General features: G+C 44.7%; 1 protein-coding gene across 3 annotated transcripts; it reads right to left on the reverse strand.

Annotated features, from left to right (window-relative positions):
• Positions 1-1,350: 1,350 nt before the first annotated feature.
• Positions 1,351-23,250, reverse strand: LOC137438966 (arf-GAP domain and FG repeat-containing protein 2). 3 transcript variants are annotated; one of them, XM_068134482.2, is made up of 12 exons: positions 22,912-23,250; positions 16,715-16,808; positions 13,413-13,525; positions 13,096-13,186; positions 9,707-9,914; positions 6,985-7,080; positions 5,228-5,507; positions 3,174-3,226; positions 2,991-3,053; positions 2,741-2,866; positions 2,541-2,632; positions 1,351-2,380 (listed from the first exon to the last, which is right to left on the reverse strand). In XM_068134482.2, the coding sequence occupies exons 1-12, from the start codon at positions 23,076-23,078 to the stop codon at positions 2,324-2,326; spliced, it is 1,440 nt and encodes a 479-aa protein (XP_067990583.2). In that variant the 5' UTR covers positions 23,079-23,250; the 3' UTR covers positions 1,351-2,323. The 3 variants fall into 3 exon arrangements, with proteins under 3 accessions (XP_067990583.2, XP_067990584.2, XP_078623717.1); XM_068134483.2 differs by lacking the exon at positions 2,991-3,053 and having other exon boundaries at positions 22,912-23,228; XM_078767591.1 differs by lacking the exons at positions 16,715-16,808; positions 22,912-23,250 and adding an exon at positions 14,019-14,324.
• Between the last annotated feature and the right edge of the window lie 317 nt (positions 23,251-23,567).

The raw sequence follows: 23,567 nt of genomic DNA on the forward strand, positions 1-23,567 counted from the left end.
GAGCTCTGCAGGCAGTTCCTTCGACCTCATGGCTTGGTTTTTGTTCTGATATGCAGTCAGCTGTGAGACCTTATATAGACAGGTGTGTGCCTTTCCAAGTCATGTCCAATCAATTGAATTTACCCCTGGTGGACTCCAATCAAGGTGGACAAACATCTCAAAGATGATCAAGAGAAATGGGAGGCACCTCAGCTTAATTTCAATTGTCATAGCAAAGGGTATGAATACTTATGTCAGTGATATTTCAGTTTTTTATTTTTAATAAATTTGCAAAACTTACTAAAATCCTGTTTTCTCTTTGTCATTATGGGGTATTGAGTGCAGATTGATGAGGGAAAAGATGAATTTAAACAATTTCAGCATCAGGCTGCAACATAACAAAATGTGAAGGGGTCTGAATACTTTCTGAATGCACTGCATATGTCGGTATGGAGTGTACGTGTCATACTTGTCTATTAATTGCATACATCTCGTGAGGACCCAAATTGCCCAGAGGAACCAAAAGACCGAGTCCAGCAGGCAGCTATGCTACAAGGTGGTGAAAAAAAACAAAAAAAAAACACGAGGCCATTTTTCCCCGCAAGCGGGGGTTGGCCTTTTTCGGGAACCGTGGTTGTTGTCGTTTTTTGGTCCCCTTTTTGAAGCAATGTTTTACGGCCAGATGCCCTTCCTGACGCCAACCCTTTTTGCCACCTTTAGTGACAAACAGGGAATTACCAGTGAACTGGTACTCAATTAGCCGACCTCGGAAGGATGACAGGCTGAGTCAACCCCCCTGGCGTTAATTCAGCGATCGACCGGGATTCGAACCCAGGATCCTGGGATCCTAAGCCGGCACCCTAGCCGCTAGCCCAACACCAGGGTTATTAGAGAATGAAGATGAAGTGAGCAGGTTCAAAGATGTTGAAGATGAATGAAAATTTGGGACAATGGACCAAGAGGCCCACCAATTATGGGAACAAATGAGAAATGTGTGCGGTCCAAGCTCCACCCCTCTCCTGGCTGACTTTTTTTTCTGGATTATTGGCTTTCACATCAGTGTGCAAAATTTGAACCTCAGCTCACAAATCACGAAGCATAGTGAGTCAAGGGGTGAGAGCATTCATTACGCATATTCAAAGATAGGTTTAAGAGGCGTTCAATACAAGAGCAGTATGCAAATACATTTAAGGAATAAAAGTTAGCATTTTAATACCAACCCATTCACTGTCAACCTTGGACATAAACAGTCCATGATAAAAGGAAACTAATGTGGTTAGATAAAGGCTCTGAATCCAAGACGACCCCTTCCTGTGGTTCCTGCCACGTCACCACTCCCTCACATCCCATTGAGCATCCAAACAAGTGGAATCAATTTCCAGCAAAATTCGAGGCTTTTATTGTACACTTAAAAATAATCTCGTACTCAAATCCCATTTCCCCAATGACAAATATGCATGCACGGAGAAGAATTTTAAAATGTCACATCAAACTCCATTGGTCATTATATGACTACCAATACGCAGAAGGTCTGCCCTGGTGGGATCTCAGGATTCAATATTTTCCTTTCCCACAATAAGTGCAATAATCATTATACAATACATTGAATTATGCATGTCCACAAACAAACGACAGTTGAACCAAAACCAAGTGACACGTTGTGCAAGATCAAGGGGCTGAGAATTTGTGAAAAGCACAAGATAGGTTGGAGGTCGAGTGCGGGAAGAGGTGGATTGATGGGAAATTAACAAAATGGCTGCAATGACAGACATCAGCAAGATTTGTTGGCTGGATTATGGAAAGGAGGGAAGACTGAAGGAATAGTCTGGGAGAAGAGGAATAACCAAGTGGTGGATGGAAATAGTCAGCAAGAGGGTAAAAAGTAAGGAAGGCACAGGCAGGTAGATGTGAGGGGGTGGAATGTGAATAGGAATGGTGGTTGAATGAATAATGAACCACATCAGTCAGGGTCAGAGGGCAAATGGCAAATCTTATCACAGCAACATTGAGAATTTACTTTGTGCAACGTGGAAAGGGTGGGAGTGACTAAATTAGAATGAATTTTAGGAGATTGTAGGGGGGGGGGGGGGGGTGGGTGATGTAAGGGAAGGATAAGAAAAGAAGTCCACTTGTGTGAACAATGTGCACCTTCTGGGTAGTGCCACCCACCCACCCCTGATTTACACCTGCAGTAGTACAAGTCCCATCCCACCTCACTTTAAATCTCAGTTTCGGTGGCTTGTCACAGGGTGAAACGGACAGCATGAGCAGAAAATTGTTCCTTGTGGTGGCTCCCACAGATCTTGCCAATGGTTTTATCCAAGTTTGCCCCGCCATGGCCGTCTCACATGAAGGGGTTTGTTGATGTAGCCGGGGAAGCTTGCGTCATGCCCGTTCCTCCCTGCGGTGCAGAAAAACACGCATGCCGACCTGTCATGCTCGCCGGGCCCCTCCGCAACCACGCGCCACTGCCCGTCGGGCCCCTCCGCAACCACGCTCGCCGGCCCAGCCACGGCCCGTCGGGCCCCTCCGCAACCACGCTCGCCGGCCGTCGCGCTCACCATGAAAGGGTTGCCTTGAGTGGAGATGCCAGAGTTGCCCATAGGGAATGCAGCACCTCCTGGATGCGGCTGTCCAAAGCCAAACGTGAAGCCTGGGTGGGACAGGGTGCAATTAAACACAGGATGGAGCAGACATTCTGTGACACATTGCCTAGAGAATCTTTTAGACTTCCTTAACCTCGAGGCATTTCATTGCTCACCGTTTGTTTGAACTTGTGCTGGGGCCACAGGAGCCCTGCTCAGATCAAATGGCTGTGGAAAACCCTGTCCTGGATGGGCAGCGGTCTGAGGAAAAGGTGATGCCACTGAGCTTTTGGAAGCAAACCCTGGAAGGGAAAAGGATGGGTCATGAAAAAGGGACAAAAAAAAAAAAGGGGGTTTGCTGCAAGGGTTAAAAGCTGAACATGATACCTTCAATCAAAACCTCAACCACGCCAAACAAAATCTTACCGTTATTGCTGAACAAACCAAAAGCTCCTGTTGAAACCGGTACTGCAAAAGGATTGATCATACCTGCAAGTTTCAGGTGAAAATGGCAAATGCACAAATATCAAAATCACCTCCGGTTACTTTCCCCCTTCCACCTCAATACCGACCCCCCCCCACCTCATCCTCTTAAAATAAATTACTGACCTGTACTTGATGAAGGCAATCCCCCAGCAGGAGGATGGTGACCAGCCATCGTACTGGGGTGTCAGGTGAAAGATTTCACAGGTTAAGGGAGAACAGGTCAACAAATGCTTTGCCATCATATTGGGATTGAACCACCATAATTATCAAAATCAAAAGGGGATTACTGTATAAAGGTATAACATGTGCCATCTTAATCAACTGCACACAGTTATGATTGCTTTGTATACAAAGTGAAGACTCATGGAAGAGCCAGACCACATAGAAAGGAAGAAAAAGAGAGATTGCAGGGAATGGGGGAGGGGGACACAGGACAGGGCAGAGCATGCAACAGCAGACAGGAGGGAGTATAAAGACAGGCCAAAGACCTGTCTGCAATGTGTGTAACAAGTCCAGCGATTCAGCTTCAGCATGGGAGATGCCGATGATTTAAGGCCTCCATGGTGAAAAGATGAGCAGGGTGCGAGGCAAGGGTACCAGCCCAGAGTAGTGAGCAGTACTTCCAAGCTGCGGACGAAGGCCTTGCAAGTTGATAAGAGTTCAGGTGTGTAAAGGAAGGACTTTGTATGACGGAGGATGCCCAGTCGGCGGCTGGCTTTGGAGGCCAGCTTGGAAATGTGGTTTTCCCAGGAAAGACCATGGCTGATAGGGAGACCCAGGAGTTGGAATGACAACTTCCTCAAGAGGTTTGTTAAGACAGTAGAGAGGAGGGTTTGCCAGACAGACCTTTTTAAAGAGAGATAGTGAGATTTGTCAGGATTGAAAGACATGTTCTAAGTGTTTGACCAGCTTGTGATTTTTAAGGTCTGAAGAGGGAAGAGCCTGCAGCCTGCCTTTCTGAAGGATGAGTGATGTCACAGCAGAGGGTGGAGTCATCAGCAAATGGATGAATGAATGATCTTTTTAAGGCCATTTTCCCCACTAGAGCGGGGTTTAGCCTTGCGGGCCCACGCCCCATGACAATCATGGTTCCCTGTTTGAGGCAATGTTTTTTATGGCCAGATGCCCTTCCTGACGCCAACCCTCAGTCGCCTCTTACGATGCGCAGGGATACGGTGTCCCTATTCTAAACCGGGGTACACACCGGGATCATTCATCCCAGCAAGCTGGTACTCAATTTCTCGACCTCTGAAGGATGACAGGCTGAGTCAACCCCCCTGGCGTTAATTCAGCGATCGACCGGGATTCAAACCCAGGATCCTAGAATCCCAAGCCGGCACCCTAACCGCTAAGCCAACACCAGGCTTCATCAGCAAATGGATAAAGGGGATTTTCCAGAGATTGAGTAAGATTGAGTAACATAGGGCCTAGAACATCACCTTGGGATACTCAAGCCTTAATCTCACTCCATTTTTCTGCTAAAGCTAAAGAGTGAGTCAAGGCCTGAGCTGCATGAAACAATTAGATAAACGAGCAGAATTAGATAGGTACCAAGAAACATTGGGAATGGAGAAGTAAATTGACATTGGCAAGACTGGAAGGTTGGTGCCGTGGGTATGGATTGGTGATTGAGAGTCCTGAAAAAAAAAAAATGCAAATGTGCTTTCAGTATTTAATTCCCCAGATGTTTTTCAGCTAGTTTACTCCCATGTGTCCTTCTCCCCCCTCCTTGATCCATCTCACTGATACTCTGCTGTTGGTGTTTCCCCCTTTCTATTCTGCTCCAACTCTTCCACAAACCTCGACCATGTTTTCAAAAAAAAAAAAGAGAAAAAAAAAAGACCTTTTCCAACCCAAAACAATAACACCCTGGTGATGTCCCTGTTCCTGCACCACTTTTCTCTTCATTCCTCCTCCTCTACCTCCAACCCCACTCAATGACAGATGATTTGAATGTGTTATAGCACAGGCACAATGGACCAAATGGCCTCCACCTGTCAAAGTTCTTTGTATAGATGTTCAATGGACTACTCATGGTATCAAGATTCATCCTTGGACTTCCTTTACATCACTCCATCATCCAATGTGCATCCGATGTTAAATACCCACTTTAAGCAATCATCCTGTTTTTGGTCTCTAATTATTGCACGTCATAACTGCACAATCCTGAGCCTCACCTGACTGCAGCTGTGGAAACCATGCCTTGTCTGAAAACACCTGCCGTTGTCGCTGACGAAGCCACCGAGCCAAAGGGTGGAGCCACGGGGGACGGACCAAAGGAATTGGAGAAGGACGGGAACGTATCTGTGGTGCTGGCGGTCGCAGGTGGCGCCTGAGATGGGCCAAAGACTCCCTGAAGCTCGGCAAAGACGGCATACTTGTCGGAAATTGCAGCCGAGGATCCGGGGCCTTGTGATGAGGATCGTGGGAAGGCGTCAAAGGACATGGTCGCTGGAGCTATGGAAAGTGGATTAGGGAAAAAATTAATTGGTGCACATGTCTCTGGGCGAGACACGCCAGTGGGGATTAAAGGAAAAATAAATCTGCAAATGTATTCGTTCGTTTTAATAACTTCATATTGGTCAAGTCAAATCCCTAAATTAATGGAACTCCCACCCCCTGGCACCAAAACATGGATCATTGCAGAAACAGTACGTTTTAAGAGTTTCCACCCCAATGGAGAAATTGGTGCAAATAACCTGTTTTAACACTAATTGTTTAATGTAATAAATAAATAAATATATATCTATGTCACAGAGACTAAGGCCCTCAACTATTGGCACCCCCATGAAGTCTGGTCCAGTTACTTTCAAATCGCACACAGATCACTATTGATCTGAAGCAGACAGATCCCATCCCAAATCCCCAGGACTTCCAGGGTGCAGTGGCCTGCTTGGAACTCACTTTTAGTGAAAAACAGGTTTGTGTCTTCCCCCACTTTTTAAATTCCCAGTTTACCCCCCCCCCTTCTTTTTTAAGCTATTATCCAAGTGCGCACCCCATGGCTCATTATTCCCCTCTGCCCTGCTGTTTTTCCACCACCCCCACCCCACAACCCCACTTTCCACTGTTCAGTTCACTCTTCCACAAGCCTAAACGATATATATATATATATATATATACACATTAAAAACAACAAACTACAACGGCACTCGGTAGAAAGCATACCTCGGCTGGTTGACCATATCACTCAATGGTGAGGAATCAATTTAAAAAATTAAATTTTCATATCCGAATCCATATTCAGATCTGCACGAAAATCGAATCTATTTGTTCTTGTCAGACACCCAACCGGTCCACCAAGTTTCGTCCAAATCCGTCCACAACTTTGAGATATCCTGCTATGTATCGTTTTTGGCCACGACTATCTCCCAATGGTGAAGATTCACTTTTAAAAAATCATTGTTGCCGGATCCGAATCCGGATCTTCACCAAAATCTAATCATTTCGTCCGTGCCATACGCTACGTCTCTGCCAAATTTCGTCCCAATCCGTCCACAACTTTTAGAGATATTTTGTTCACAAACGGGCAGACGGGTGAAAACAACCTCCATCCACCTTTGGTGGCGGAGGTAAAAAGGCCACCGAGAAATTTCACAATAAACAGGAATGAGTACACTTGGACTTTCTTCCCTCCCCACCCCCAAAATTTGTAGGAAGGCAATCTCGAAATTTCTGCGTTGGGTGTTCATGTTTTATTTGAAATAATGAATCGTGAAAAACAAACGGCTCACTTAACCAATTACATTCTAGTTATTCAAATGAAACCAACCAACTGTGATTTCAATAGAAAACTGTCCTGTAAACTGTTGGAACATTGCATGCACCACATTCCAAAGGCCATGGGGGTTAAAATAATGGACCCGATGCAAGTGATGAGAATTCCCTTGTGATCCCACAAGTCTTCGTGGAATGACTTCACGCAAGCACTGACCTTTAATGAGAGTTGGAAATGACTGACTCGTTTTCACAAAGGCCCCAAAGTCTGCGGTGTTTCCTGACGTCGCAAACAAATCAAATCTAGGCGCACCTAGCAGGGAGCAAACGGCATAATGAGGCTTGCTGCACCAGATCTTGGTAACAATCACTGGTACAAAGTGTGACCTCATGGTATACGTGGTCATGCGACCATTTCACCGATTTGCAGAACTAAGTCTGTAGGAATACATGCAAGGATAGCGCCGACCACAAGAGAACAGCACAGTGCAAGAGGAAGTGAAACGTTTGATGAATCTTCACTTTAAAATCAGTCAAACAAGCGTTACGCCTCGGTCCCCCGTCGGTGAAGTGATGGGAGTTGACAAAGTGGAAGACGCAGAAAACATGCTATGATATATTTCGCTCACAAGGTTCAGACATACATGGAGGCGGCCATCTCGGATTTTGACGTGGCGACCAAATTTTCAATAGCGTTCTTCCTTGTGCCGAGATACACCCACACACCAGATTAGAAGTTGGTACTTCGCTTATTTTTCAAGATATTCCACTCACAAGGTTCAGACATACATGGCATCAGACATACATGGCGGCGGCCATCTTGGATTTTGACATGGGTTGCACCCTCACACCAAATTCGAATGCGGTCCTTCGCTTACGCACGGACGGACGGGAAAACCAGTCCCCCTTTCACTCCGCGGTGCGACGGGGGACAATGAGATTTAAGAAAACAACTTAAATCCAACAGGCTTGGCTCGAATTGACCCATCTTGTGCTCCCTTCGAAGTCGATGGATCATGACATTGGGTCGACCCCACATACTTGTTTGGCTCGTCTAAAAACATCCTCGTTATCTATCTATAATTCCAGTAATCTCTGTGTGTTTGTTTGTTTGTACGTTTGTACGTTTGTTTGTCTGTGACCGCTGTTTCTCGACAACCACGGGTCCGATAAACTTTAAACTTGCCAGGTATATTGCTGGGGACCCGAGGATGTGCCTTTTCAAGGTTTCATATTAATCAGACAATTACTTACCGAGCTATGTCCAAAAAACGATTCAACCAATCAGAGAGCAGCGAGCTATCGCGTGTGCCGAACGTGGCGGACACACTCTGCCTCGGACGGCACATTTGAGAGCGTATTCATTTATTTCACGTTTGCAAACTATGTTGCCGCTATGTTGGCGTTAAACTATGTTTTAAAACTAATAAAAACCATTTCATCTAAATAGAGGGGGGGGGGGGGGATTGTCACTGTACTCGCAAGCCGTTCGCCGTTCGCTTTGGCGTTGCGAATGGACCAACACATTTCATGGACCAAACCATTTCATGTAAAGCGTTCGCCGTTCGCTTTGGCGTTGCGAATGGACCAAAACATTTCATGGACCAAACCATTTCATGTAAATAGAGGGGGGGATATAATTTTAGATATAGATATAGTACGGGCATGCCCTAGTCCTATCAAATGCAGCAAGTGGCTGCTGGTAGCATCATCGATGCACATCCATCATCGATTAGGCCAATCCTTTTTGGATTTGCGTGAGTATTCTACCACAGACTCGCCAAGTCTGTGGAAAAGACACCGTGGAGTTTTTAACTTCCACAGACTAATGCTGTCCTATGGGGCACCAGGCAAATCGTCCATCCAAAGGGTGAGACACACTGTGAAGCACCAATCCAACAGTTTACAGTCGGGCCAGGAGTCTAACCCAGACAAGACGGCTCAACCGTAAGTGCGCTTGGTACACTGCACCATGCTAATAGGACTTGTTGTACACCAAGGTTGATCAATGTCTGTCCTGAAAGTGATTTATGTACAATTTTACAACTTTCCTACCCCTCCCCCTCCCCCTCCCTTCACTGTGCCCAACCCCAAGGAATGGTTGGCCAATCCTCCAGTCTACTGCCATGGTCACCCTTTTGGTGAGATGGTCTCTATTCACCTTCTGCTCCTCCCTCTTGGCCTTCGACTTAATTGCCTCACCAGCCCTCTCAAACCCAGTACTGAGGGACTTGCTGACCTCTTCTGCCTGCCATTGCTTCACACCAGGGTGAGAATGTTTATCCACTGGTTCTCCATTCTGTTTGACCTTTCACCTCGTATTATTCTGCTCTCCCATGAGCCTCAAGAACGTTGAGGGTGTGCTCCATTACCAAGTTTCTGGAAGAGCGCTCGCCAAGCGCCTTAAGCTTTCAAGCAAGCACTCCAATTCGAGAAGCGTTTCACTTTTATGCATCCCAGAACCGCTGGACAATGAATTGAAAACTGCTAGTACCTGCATGCGGGAAGGATTTCGGGATTTAAGAAAAAACGTCCTGGTGGTTCAGGGTGAGGGGATGATCTCAATTCTTGAGGTAAATATGTATGACAGTAGCACTCCCAGTGGCAGTGGATATTACAAGTCACAAATTCTGCGGGGATTGACCCATCTAAGGACTAGTTCAGAAATTTGCCAAATTTAAAACAAAGCAAACATTATTACAGAAATAATCTCCACTTCATTATTGGAATTGTACATTTCAGAGGGGTATGGTCAGGGCAGGGAATGACTACAAATATATATATATATATATATGAAAATAATGAGTGATGAGATTTAAAATGGAGCAAATGGTAAATTCCAACGGTCAAAGCCTCACGTCGGAAAACTCTGCCCGTTGCTCCGATCCAAACGGCATCAAATCAAATATATGACATTTGCAGCAACTCAGACTCCTCACCTGCATTTGGTATATTCTGAGGAACTGGAGCAATGGATGGGCGTGCAAAAGGGCTGCCCAGATCAGCTAAAAGGTCGAGGTTGGAGGAAGAAGAGGTATGCGCACCGGTGGCAGGACCAGGAGCAGGAAGGCTCATCGAAGTGGGAAAAGGTTTTGATGGAGGAGGTTTGGACATTTGACTGATGGGCCTAACGGAAATCGCCGGTTGCTGAGAAAACAGCGGTTGCCAGAGGAAGGGGTTATGAGGACAGAAAAATTACGTCCTGAATGAATAATAAATTTTTAACCACTTGGTGTCGTTTCATCCTCATTACAATTGAGGCAACACACTAATTTTGATAAAATTGTCATGCATAATGGAGCAACTTACCTTGGTATAACCCTTTAATCGACAACTTGCAGAACCCGTGGTAAATATACGATTAAAAATATATATTCTTGCGCTGGTTGAGAACTCAAAAATGGGAGGTGAAACATTTAACAAGGGAAAAAAATTTTGAGAGCGATTGAGCAGTGATCTGTTGCCTATACACTCCCCATTACATTTTTTTTTTTTTGTCCGATTGAAAAAATACTTTTCCCATACGTTTTGATTAATTTGAAGCAGCTTGTATTTTTTTTTTTTTTCTCAGCGTTTGTTTCAGGGTGGGACAGACAGACAGCATTAGTCCATTATATATACGACTAATTATCTTTTTACCTTGTGTGTGAAGCGAAAAGCAGGGTTAGGCGATCGGTTGCATACATGTGGCATATGTACGTGCATGCGTGTCTGCATTTTCTCGGCAACCATTGGTCCGATTAACACGAAATTTTATCATACAAGCACCTCAGCCTATATAATTTTTTTAATTCATAATCATGACATCATAGGTCATGTGGTACAGACATCTTGGAAAAACGTTACACCTCTATCTCCGAAACAGCTCAATGGAAAAATATTGAAACGTGGCTCATTGTCAAGTACTCGCCATGGGGAATAAGATACGTTAATGATGTCATCGGTGCCTTCATTATGACGTCATAATTCGACAAGTACAATGCTTTATCTGATCAGTATGAATTTTTTATTTTTTCTGCAATTCAGTCCGATAGACAAAATTTTGATTAAAGGAGCATCGCCTGTAGAATTTTAATGACAATAATGCAGTCATAGGTCATGTGGTACAGGCGCCATCTTGGGGGGGAATAGAAAAACGTTGCACCCCGACATCACCGAAACTGCTCCATGGAAAAAATTTCAGCATTGCTCAGTGTCAAGTACGCCCCATGGGGAATGACGTCATAATTCGACAGACAATGCTTGGTCTGGTCAGTTTGAAATTAATTGAGCGTGATCTGCAATTATATTAGAGATTAGGGGATGTACATTTATGACATTGCTCAGATGGTCTGGTAGCCATTTTGGAGCAAAGAAAAAAAAAAAACCTTCAAAAACAGAAGAGTTGGCTCACACCAAGTTGACTGCGCAGGGTAAGTATTCCATGAATACCATCTAGTTTAAACATGCAATTCAAAACAGCTCGCCGTCGTGGAAAACGTGGGGACAGGTAACACTGCACTGCAAAGGGTGGGGATTTGTAATACCTTCTCCCACCTGGAGCAGTGCTACACAATATAAATTTATACAGATAATTTGCGTCCCTCCACCATCTCCCCCTCCATCCCCAAAGATATCCATCCCTATGCACTAATTTGGGGTCATGCTGATCCTACCAGCAGACTTTGATGAAATCAGCCCAGAACTGTAGGAGGAGCAGCATGACATGCACACACGGATTATAGTAAGTAGAAACCAGCAGAGACCACCATGCTTCTTTGGAGTGGCAACCACAGATACACACCTTCTCAGTTTCCTCTTGCATCTCACCGCACCTCCACCATACGCATTCCTCTTTTTACCCCCCTCCCTTAGCATTTGAGGAACGGGAGCACGACTGCTCCACCCGAAGAAAGAAGAGGTCGAAAAACAACTCGTTCTCTTTCTGAACTATCCACCCTTCATGGATTATCTGATTGGGTGGCCATGTGCTGTGTTCAGTTGACAAGTATGGTATATAGGTATACAGTCACGTGAAAAAGTAAGTACACCCCATGTAAAGTTTTGACTTTTTCAACATATAGCTATTGGATCTTCATTTCAACAATATTGACAGATAAAGGTGATATAATATAATAAATATGAAACATTTACATTTTGTAGTCCATTGTATAATTTAAATAAACAAATGCAAATTTCACATGTGGAAAAAGTAAGTACACCCTCAGCTCCAATAGGTGGTATTGACCCCTTCAGCAGAAACAACCTCAAATAGGCGTTTCTTATATTTATAACTGTCTACCAGTCTCTGACATCGACTGGGAGAAATTTTTTCCCACTCCTCCATGCAGAATTCTTTCAGCTGTGCGATGTTTGACGGTTTCTTGCATGCACAGCTCGTTTCAAATCCCCCCACAACATCTCGATGGGATTTAGATCCGGGCTTTGACTTGGCCATTCGAGAACCCTCCATTTCTTTCTTTTCAGCCATTCCTTGGTGGATTTACTGGTATGTTTAGGGTCATTGTCATGTTGCAAGGTCCACCTTCGGTTGAGCTTCAACTCTCCAACAGATGGCCTCACATTATCCTCAAGCACCCTCTGGTACAATGAAGAATTCATAGTGGATTCTATGATTGTGAGCTGCCCAGGCCCTGATGCAGCAAAGCTGCCCCAAACCATAATATTTCCACCACCATGCTTTACAGTTGGTATCAGGTTCTTGTGGTCAAATGCTGTCTTTGCCAAACATGTCTTCTGGTACTGTGGCCAAATAGCTCTACCTTTGACTCATCTGTCCAGAGCACATTGTTCCAGAAGTTCTGGTCTTTGCCTAGGTGTTCATTGGCAAACTTTAGTCTTGCCCTGATGTTCTTTCTGGACAGCAAAGGTTTCCTCCTGGCACACCTCCCATGTAGATCAAATTTGTGCAGCCTCTTTCTAATGGTAGACTCGGGCACTTTGACATCAACAGTGGCAAGAGCTACCTGTAGGTCCCGTGATGACATTCTGGGGTTCTTAGACTTCTTTCAGCATCTTGCGGTCTGCTCTCGGGCTGAACTTGCTGGAGCGGCCTGGCCTGAACAAGTTGGCAGTTGTTTGGAATCTTCTCCACTTGTAGATGATCTTCCGTACAATCTAACGATAGATTTCAAATTGTTTGGAGTTCTTTTTAAATCCCTTCCCAGACTCGTAGGCATCTATAACCTTCTTTCTGAAGGCCTCAGAGAACTTTTGATTTCGGCATGGTGACGCCGCACACTTCAACAACAGAGGTGGAACAAATGTCGTTCTTGGCTCCAAAACTTTTTGTCAAGAGAATTATAGTTTTTGATTCAAATCCATTCACCTGTATGAGGGTGTTGTTGGCTCCTTTGGTTGTTTCGAGTTGACCCTTGGTCCCTGCAGCCAATACACGGGCCTGCTCTGCAGGCACGTACCTTGAGAATGAAGAGACATTTAACGCGTTAAATGGGTTACTGTCAAGGATGCAACGAATGCTTTCCATCCCCTTTTGATTAGTCACCAAACACTCCTTACATTTACCCTCTGTGCAGTGTAGAGTTGGTTACCTCACTCACGATACCTAATATTCCAAAACATGCCATTTGATCAATCATCTTTTCACTGGATTAAAAAGTCCTCAGTGGTCACGACCTTCCTTACCATCTCTTGTTCTCATACTTTGCCTGCAAAAACTCTTTCACTTTCATGGGATCTCGGTGATCGGGAGTTGGGATTCCATCCTTGTACAATCCCAGCCAAATGGACCGACAGATCTATCAGGGAGGAAGGAGGATAAAGTGAGGTTAGCACGAGATAAATATTAAAATCCTGTCAACCCATTTTGATTTGATTTGCGAACCACATCCACCTTTTTTATAATGCTACGATCCCTGTGAAATCCCTCACTGGGCCTAATTTCATAATTATCCATGTACCTTTGAATACATTCCAATTCAGCCCACACCTGCCCATGCTTCTGGTTTGAGCTGGCAAAAAACCCCAAAAACCACAAAAAGCAGCATTGCACCACTATCCCCGATGTGGAAAGTGGAAGGCATGAAAAGGTACAGTGGAGTGCGTGAGGTCGTAAACATTTACAGTTAATATTTTTACATCATATGAAGGATGTAGCAAAATAAGTGAGCTCGAGCCTCCTCCATAAACCAAGCATGCCCTCCTCCCCTTTCCCAGGCCAAAAGGAGGACGAGTCCTGTGGACTGATACTCGGCCTACAGGAGTGAGTGACAACCAAGTTCAAAATTATACCTGATATTGTAGCGAAAGTCACAATGGGAAGCCAAATAACAACCATGTGCAAAATGTAGGATTGGGCAGAGGGAGAGGAGGAAAGGGCAACAAGAGGGCCAGACCTTATCCTTCCTGAAAAACTAAGCACGACACAAACAGGGAAGGCAGGTGCAGTAAAACACCACCACAATGGCACCACGTGTTACCATCTCGATTCAAAGCAAAAGGATTGCTAATCGGAAGGAAAACAAAAGCCAGAGTTGCGAGCTAGCGGGCAATGTAAAGGCAGGTCAGGGCTCGCAGACTGGGCCAGCCCTTCCCCTCAAGCTGCTGCATGTAGGATATAAATCAGGAACAAGTCTCCAGGATGTATAATCGCACCGCACACACAGCACTTCCCTTCCCTATCAACTTCATGTTGACCTTTCACAATGGGCCTCACGTTGGCAGGAGAAAACTGCTTGACGAGTTGGATGCTCGAGGTCAGAGCATTTTAAATACAGTACTCCATTTCCAGCTTGATAGTCCAAATCACACCAAAACAAAGGTACACAAGCAAAAAATGCTTTTTAGGTATTCTCTTACTGTGTATGCAAAATGAAAACAAATTGATAAATAAAAAAAGCTCAGCCCAAGACTATTGCATTTCTTTGCAGGACATTTTGAAGGCCCCTTCCATTCCGATAGTCTCCATACAAGACAATTCTTGACATTGAATGAATGATCGTTTTAAGGCCATTTTCCCCGCTAGAGCGGGGGTTAGCCTTGCGGGCCCCATGACAATCATGGTTCCCTGTTTGAGGCAATGTTTTTATGGCCGGATGCCCTTCCTGACGCCAACCCTTGGTCGCCTCTTACGCTGCGCAGGGATACGGTGTACCTATTCTAAACCAGGGTACATACCGGGATCATTCATCCCAGCAAGCTGGTACTCAATTTGCCGACCTCGGAAGGATGACAGGCTGAGTCAACCCCCCTGGCGTTATCCAACGGCACGACAGGGGCTCAAGCTCAAGACCTCAAGGCAGCCACCTTAACCGTTAAGCCAACACCAGGCTCGAGGATGTAATTACTTGTTTGTATTAAAACAGAAGTCACAGCTCACTCCATGGTTGAGGCCTGATGCACCGAGAACATCAATAACACAGCAGACAAACTTGTAATCACTACTGCTGTAGCCATTTTGCCACTGGCAACGTCTGACTGACCACTCCTCTTCTTGGCTTCCTGTTGTCCAAAATCAGCCGTTTGAAATGAGAGAAAGTCACGATCGCCACCCTATTTCACAATGTGCAGCATCCTGCTCACTACAAGGGAAGCAGAAAATTGTGCAGAAAACCCACACTACGATCTTTGTTAACCACCCTCAGTCGCCACAATTTCCCAACTCCTCTTGGGCAATATGCACACAAGGGAGCAACAGCACCGTTTCCAATCTGATCTTGCCCAAACAGCAATTTGTTTCCAGGTAAATAATAAATAAATACGTTAAAAACACCACAAAACTAGTTTCTCAGTATATATCCATTTCTCGTGTTTCTCAGTTTCTCAGACCATCGAGTATATTTACACTCGTGCAGTCAGCGCAGCGCGAGTCTGACCTCGTGTGCACAGTCAGTGCAGCGAGAGTCCGACCTCGTGTGCACAGTCAGCGCGAGTCTGACCTCGTGTGCACAGTCAGCGCAGCGCGAGTCTGACCTCGTGTGCACAGCCAGCGAAGCGAGAGTCTGACCTCGTGTGCACAGTCAGCGCAGCGAGAGTCTGACTGACCTCGTGTGCACAGTCAGCGCAGCGAGAGTCTGACCTCGTGTGCACAGTCAGCGAAGCGAGAGTCTGACCTCGTGTGCACAGTCAGCGCAGCGCGAGTCCGACCTCGTGTGCACAGTCAGCGCAGCGCGAGTCCGACCTCGTGTGCACAGTCAGCGCAGCGCGAGTCCGACCTCGTGTGCACAGTCAGCGCAGCGTGAGTCTGACCTCGTGTGCACAGTCAGCGCGAGTCTGACCTCGTGTGCACAGTCAGCGCAACGCGAGCCTGCCCTGAGCAGGTACTCTGGATCGAAGGCATAGTTGTAGAATCTCAAATTACAAACTTGTACAAACCTGCATTCTCAACCACTAGCCAATATTCTGACACACAAGCTAAGAATTAAGAATTAAGTTTATTCCACAATGGCCTTTTTGCCAAAAATGTGGATTTCAAAGTTCGACACTGTTCGTGTACGAGATGGCCGGCTTGACATTGTGCACCATGCTAACTGCAGATGGCAGCCTCAACACAAAGGCAACAACACATTCCTACAGATCGAGGGTCAATACCCAGGGTGCCCCAATGGGTACGGTCACAATCAATGAGGCCAACCAAATAAACTGATAACGGCGGAATGTGGCGGGCCTCAGCAATGATGAGGCAGCATAGTTTTAAAGGACAAGGGTATGGCGTAAGGTATGGTAGGGATCGAGGTAGGGATCGAGGTAGGGGTAGAACACCAGATATACAGATAAACACTCGTTTGGCTGACAGCAAGGGAGGTTAACAACAGCAAAATGACCAGAGAAGGCGATCACATCCGGTTAATATGACCCCAGTGACGTGAATAATGAAAGGACCGTTTGTCCACCTTTACGAGCAATATCTTGATCATTCAAAGGTCGTTGCAGTACAACTGGTCGTTTTATAAACCACAATCCAAACTCATGGTCCCTTGTACACGCACCTCATTGCCGTGGTTCTGCAGGAACTCGATCTCTTGTTGTGAAAACGTCGTCATGGAAATGGATTTGACCCGATGAGGAGGGTTCAACCCACGTCTGCAACAACAATAACAACCACCACCATGCTGTCATGTGGAAGTAGCAGAATCACGAGAGACAAGACACTTCCTGTGGTTCGACATGGGTTAGATTTAAATGTAACCCAGATATTCTCCATAAAGCGAAATATTTACCCCGATTGGGGGAGGGCGTTGTGGGGAGAGACAGAGACAGAGACAGATATCGAGAAAGAGAGGCAGACAGATATATCTTCTATATTATCTATATACAGTCACGTGATAAAGTAAGTACACCCCATGTAAAGTTTTGACTCTTTCAACATATTTCAACATACAGCTATTTGATCTTCATTTCAACAATATTGATAGATAACGGTGATATAATATAACAAATATCATGAAACATTTACATTTTGTCGTCCATTGTATAATTTAAATAAACAGAAATGCAAAAAGTAAGTACACCCCTACATTTATCACTACTTCAAATACCTAAAATTAGAATCAGGTGCACCAGCTCAGGTGCAAATGATTAGAACATCGTGAGAGAGGATCTTGGAGGAACCTGTCTTATTTAAACCTCAGACATTTAGTTTGGTTTGCTCTTTGTTGTTGAAGTGTGTGGCGTCACCATGCCTAGATCAAAAGAGCTCTCTGAGGCCTTCAGAAAGAAGGTTATAGATGCCGAGTCTGGGAAGGAATTTAAAAAGACCTCCAAACAATTTGAAATCAATCATTCGACTGTCCGGAAGATCATCTACAAGTGGATAAGATTCCAAACAACTGCCAACTTGTTCAGGCCAGGCCACCCCAGCAAGTTCAGCCCAAAAGCAGACCGAAAGATGCTGAAAGAAGTCTCTAAGAACACCAGAATGTCATCACGGGACCTACAGGTAGCTCTTGCCACTGTTGATGTCAAAGTGCACGAGTCTACCATTAGAAAGAGGCTGCACAAATTTGATCTACATGGGAGGTGTGCCAGGAGGAAACTTTTGCTGTCCAGAAAGAACATCAGGGCAAGACTAAAGTTCACCAATGAACACCTCGGCAAAGACCAGCACTTCTGGACCAATGTGCTCTGGACAGATGAGTCAAAGGTCAAGCTATTTGGCCACAGTACCAGAAGACATGTTTGGCGAAAACCAAAGACAGCATTTGACCACAAGAACTTGATACCAACTGGTGTTGGGCTAGCGGCTAGGGTGCCGGCTTAGGATCCTAGGATCCTGGGTTCGAATCCCTGTCGATCGCTGAATTAATGCCAGGGGGGTTGACTCAGCCTGTCATCCTTCCGAGGTCGGCTAATTGAGTACCAGTTCACTGGTAATTCCCTGTTTGTCGTTAAGCCGGCAAAAAGGGTTGGCGTCAGGAAGGGCATCCGGCCGTAAAACATTGCTTCAAAAAGGGGACCAAAAAACAACAACAACCACGGTTCCCGAAAAAGGCCAACCCCCGCTTGCGGGGAAAAATGGCCTTTAAAGGTGGTTATTTTTTTTTTTATAACTTGATACCAACTGGAAAGCATGGTGGTGGAAATATCAGGGCCTGGGCAGCTCACAATCATAGAATCCAATGTGAATTCTTCATTGTACCAGAGGGTGCTTGATGATAATATGAGGCCATCTGTCGGAAAGTTGAAGCTCAACCGAAGATGGACCTTGCAACATGCCAATGACCCTAAACATACCAGTAAATCCACCAAGGAATGGCTGAAAAGAAATAAATGGAGGGTTCTGGAATGGCCACGTCAAAGCCCGGATCGAAATCCCATCGAGACGTTGTGGGGGGATTTGAAACGAGCTGTGCATGCAAGAAACCCCTCAAACATCGCACAGCTGAAAGAATTCTGCATGAAGGAGTGGGAAAAAAATTTCTCCCAGTCGATGTCAGAGACTGGTAGACAGTTACAAGAAACGCCTACTTGAGGTTGTTTCTGCCAAAGGGGGCAATACCACCTATTAGAGCAAGGGTGTACTTACTTTTTCCACATGCGAAATTTGCATTTATGTTTATTTAAATTATACAATGGACTACAAAATGTAAATGTTTCATGATATTTGTTGTATTATATCACCTTTATCTATCAATATTGTTGAAATGAAGATCAAATAGCTGTATGTTTAAATATGTTGAAAAAGTCAAAACTTTACATGGGGTGTACTTACTTTTTCACATGACTGTGTGTGTGTATATATATATATATACATATAAGAAAGTTTTTGTTTGTTTATTTGTTTGTTTGCGTCTGCACGCGGTAATCTGAACGGTGAAAGATAGGAGGAAACATCTGAAACAAAATATGTCGGGACGGGCCCCAGGAACGTTATAGGCTAGGTGGCGAGGTCGGTCGAGGCCGCCTCGGCCAGGCTGGGCCCATTTCACAATAAATCTTCTTCTTTCAAAATTCTCTTGAAGTACAACTTATGCACTTAACAGGAATATCTGACTGATTGCAACACATGCTTTCAAATTCTCTCTCGCGGGGCCCGACAGAAGAAAGAACAAGGAATCGTTGAGCACTAACTGATGCTGGGCTCGCGTTAGACCTATATACAGAAGATTAAATTCATTCAAAAAGAACCCGGGCAACGCTGGGTGCATTCAGCTCAGCTCGTGTGTGTGTATATATATATATAATTATTTTATATACACGAGCAACAGTACCCGCCCTATGGGCGGGGCTTCAATTGGGAAGCCCAAATGAAAAGGCAAAATATCAGAAATTGAAGGCTTTTTTATTTTAAACGATTCATATAAACATCCGTTGAATCATATCACACGCAAATCATCAAAATCTAAACAGTACATGGACGATCACGTACCACGTACGTCTCGCATCTCACTTGCTGTCATGTTGTCCCGATAATGATCCTTCCACAGGTTCAACGACGGAAACCTCGTTACGACTTTTACTTCCTCTAGACAGTCAAGTTTGCTCATCTTTTCGGTGCACCGGCACGAGCCGAGAACGGCCCGTGCAGGGGCTGATCCGAGGATCTCATCAAACCGTCCGATCTGTAGTAGTGACGGGCGGTGTGTACAAAGGGCATGGACTTAATCAACGCGAGCTGATGACTCGTGCTTACTGGGAATTCCTCGTTTGTGGGACAGTCTCCAGCCCGTCCCCATCGCGGATGGGGCTCAGCCGTTTACCCGAGCCTGACGGTGAAGGGCAAGGTACACGCTGGCCCGTCCAGTGGAGCGCGCATGCGGCCCCGGACATCGAAGGGCATTGAACGTTCAAACATTAAACGTTTATTAAAGGATTACGAAACGAAAAACATTACGAAATTACGTTCACACTGTCACGTCAAACAGTACCGTGAACACATACATCGTCACAACGAACGTTATGCGGGAGTCCAAAGCTGAAATTGGGAAAACTAAATAGCCTATTTTACTCCTGGATATCCTGGGATTACCCACCCAAAATATCTTTGCGATCGGATCAGCAGTTTTTACGGTACCTTCGAACGGACAGACGGACATTTGGTGAATTATAGTAAGATATAGAATATAGATAGAATATAGAAATACATACACATATTATATATATCTATATACATACATACATAGAGATAGATAGAGAGACATACAGAGCTAGAGAGAGGCAGACAGAGATAGATATATAGAGAGATATATAGAGATACTGATAGAAAGAGGCAGATAGATATATAGAGGGAGACAGAGATAGATATATAGAGGGAGACAGAGATAGATATATAGAGGGAGACAGAGATAGATATATAGAGGGAGACAGAGATAGATATATAGAGGGAGACAGAGATAGATATATAGAGAGATATATAAAGATACTGATAGAAAGAGGCAGATAGATATATAGAGGGAGACAGAGAGATAGATATATAGAGAGAGGCAGACAGAGATAGATATATAGAGATACTGATAGAGAGAAAGAGGCAGACAGATATATAGAGGGAGACAGAGAGAGATAGACAGAGATAGATATATAGAGAGAGGCAGACAGAGATAGATATATAGAGATACTGATAGAAAGAGGCAGACAGATATATAGAGGGAGACAGAGAGAAAGATGTATAGAGAGAGGCAGACAGAGATAGATATATAGAGAGAGGCAGACAGAGATAGATATATAGAGAGACACAGAGAGATAGATGTATAGAGAGGCAGACAGAGATAGATATATAGAGATACTGAGAGAAAGAGGCAGACATAGATATATCGAGATACTGATAGAAAGAGGCAGATATATAGAGGGAGACAGATAGATATATAGAGAGAGGCAGACAGATAGATGTATAGAGAGAGGCAGACAGAGATAGATGTATAGAGAGAGGCAGACAGATAGATGTATAGAGAGAGGCAGACAGATAGATGTATAGAGAGAGGCAGACAGAGATAGATGTATAGAGAGAGGCAGACAGAGATAGATGTATAGAGAGAGGCAGACAGAGATAGATGTATAGAGAGAGGCAGACAGAGATAGATATATAGAGAGAGGCAGACATAGATATATCGAGATACTGATAGAAAGAGGCACAGATATATACAGGGAGACAGATAGATATATAGAGAGAGGCAGACAGATAGATGTATAGAGAGAGGCAGACAGATATTTTTATATAGAGATACTGATAGAAAGAGGCAGACATATATAGAGGGAGACAGAGATAGATATATAGAGAGAGGCAGACAGAGATAGATGTATAGAGAGAGGCAGACAGAGATAGATGTATAGAGAGAGGCAGACAGATATAGATGTATAGAGAGAGGCAGACAGAGATAGATGTATAGAGAGAGGCAGACAGAGATAGATGTATAGAGAGAGGCAGACAGAGATAGATATATAGAGAGAGGCAGACAGATATAGATATATAGAGATACTGATAGAGAGAAAGAGGCAGACAGATATATAGAGGGAGACAGAGAGAGATAGACAGAGATAGATATATAGAGAGAGGCAGACAGAGATAGATATATAGAGATACTGATAGAAAGAGGCAGACAGATATATAGAGGGAGACAGAGATAGATATATAGAGAGAGACAGAGAGATAGATGTATAGAGGCAGACAGAGATAGATGTATAGAGAGGCAGACAGATAGATGTATAGAGAGAGGCAGACAGAGATAGATGTATAGAGAGAGGCAGACAGAGATAGATGTATAGAGAGAGGCAGACAGATAGATGTATAGAGAGAGGCAGACAGATAGATGTATAGAGACAGGCAGACAGAGATAGATGTATAGAGAGAGGCAGACAGAGATAGATGTATAGAGAGAGGCAGACAGAGATAGATGTATAGAGGCAGACAGAGATAGATGTATAGAGAGAGGCAGACAGAGATAGATGTATAGAGACAGGCAGACAGAGATAGATATATAGAGATACTGATAGAAAGAGGCAGACAGATATATATATTGTATATATAGAGGGAGACAGTTATGACGTAGTGATTTCACATTACAACCACGACGGTGATGAAAACAGTGAGTGTTGAGGCAGAGAATTGATTGTGGCACCGTGGTGTGTAACGCCAGGTAACCAAACAAGGTAAACGTCCAAATGGAACCTTTGGCCCATCGGTTTCAAACGACACTTGTTGCATGTATGACCTAAGTGGAAACCGCGGTGCATCATGGGATCCCACCCAACGCCCCGATTTGTTAAATCGACAATATTAACTTTCAGAATGCACAATTGTGACAATTGGTTCACAGGGAAAGTAATAAAATAAACCGAGTAAAGGTGGACACCTGTGCAGGTCGACATTATGGACCCGTGTACATACAACGTGGGACTTGGTACGATGTAAAAAAACAAAAACAAAACAAAAAACCGCGTTAACCACATTGCACAACCACATCCACAAAATAACATCCCAAAGCCGTGACGTGAGCACGCAGGAACGTGACGTCACACTTTATGGCTCGAGGTGAGCAAGTGAGTTTTGATCTCACAACAAACGAGCGACAAATTAGTGACAACTTTAACCCGATAACCGATGGAAACAATAATCATTTAACAATTTAATCAGATAAGCAATTTAAAGGTTGCATGACGAGGATAAAGCAAACAGATTTCCGATAACGGCCACAAAAGTAACGCGCGTAGCATGCATGACGTAGCGCCATGACGTCATGCGGCGCTTGCTCACAGGAGGCCGCCGCACGCCGTGCACACGAACGCTCCAACGGTGATGTTCGCGTACGTGGGTCCCCTCTGGTCACAGTCAAAACATCGACGGTTTCCGGGAAGAGTCACCAACTCTCGGAGCACTCGCTGTTCTTTCTCCTCCTGGCGCTTTCTCGCCGCGCCCGCCATCAGCAGCTCACTCGCGCCTTCTCCCTTCGATCCACAATATCCGTACAAGCCGCGGTACAAGTACCGCACAGGATTAACCTGTTACCACCCCGCGCCACCTTCCCTCACTCTTCCCGTTCCTCTCACGACGTCACGCCTTGGCTCCTCCTTCTTTTATAGAATTTTTAAAATACATACACAGATATCGTTAAATCTCTCAACACATCAATGCAAACCGGCAGCAACCGATTAAAATAATGTGCAATATAAAAAGAGACCGACGTTAACGCTCTTCTAAATGACGTTAATAATGACGAAGAGATAACGCTCTTCAACATAAAAATGACGCAACTTCCGTTGCCCCGCCCCTTTCCCACCCCCTTCGAATCAGGTACTCCCATGACCGTGGAGCTTTATCATGAGTTCCCTTTCAAGGAACTTCGACATATGAGGCTTTCAGCATTAGCCTGCGCAATGGTTGCCTACCTATGGCTGTTTGTCCATGCTCTA

This window comes from Myxine glutinosa, chromosome 13 (assembly GCF_964187855.1).
Source record: "Myxine glutinosa chromosome 13, kmMyxGlut1.1, whole genome shotgun sequence".
NCBI classification, from domain to species: domain Eukaryota; kingdom Metazoa; phylum Chordata; class Myxini; order Myxiniformes; family Myxinidae; genus Myxine; species Myxine glutinosa.

Coding starts and splice junctions, on each gene's coding strand:
- LOC137438966 (XM_068134482.2), bottom strand. CDS start 23,078: ATGGCGGGCGCGGCGAGAAAGCGCCAGGAGGAGAAAGAACAGCGAGTG. Junction 16,809..22,911: donor ACGGCGTGCGGCGGCCTCCT/GTGAGCAAGCGC, acceptor TTGTTGTTGCAG/ACGTGGGTTGAACCCTCCTC. Junction 2,381..2,540: donor CTCAAGGCAACCCTTTCATG/GTGAGCGCGACG, acceptor TCTGCACCGCAG/GGAGGAACGGGCATGACGCA.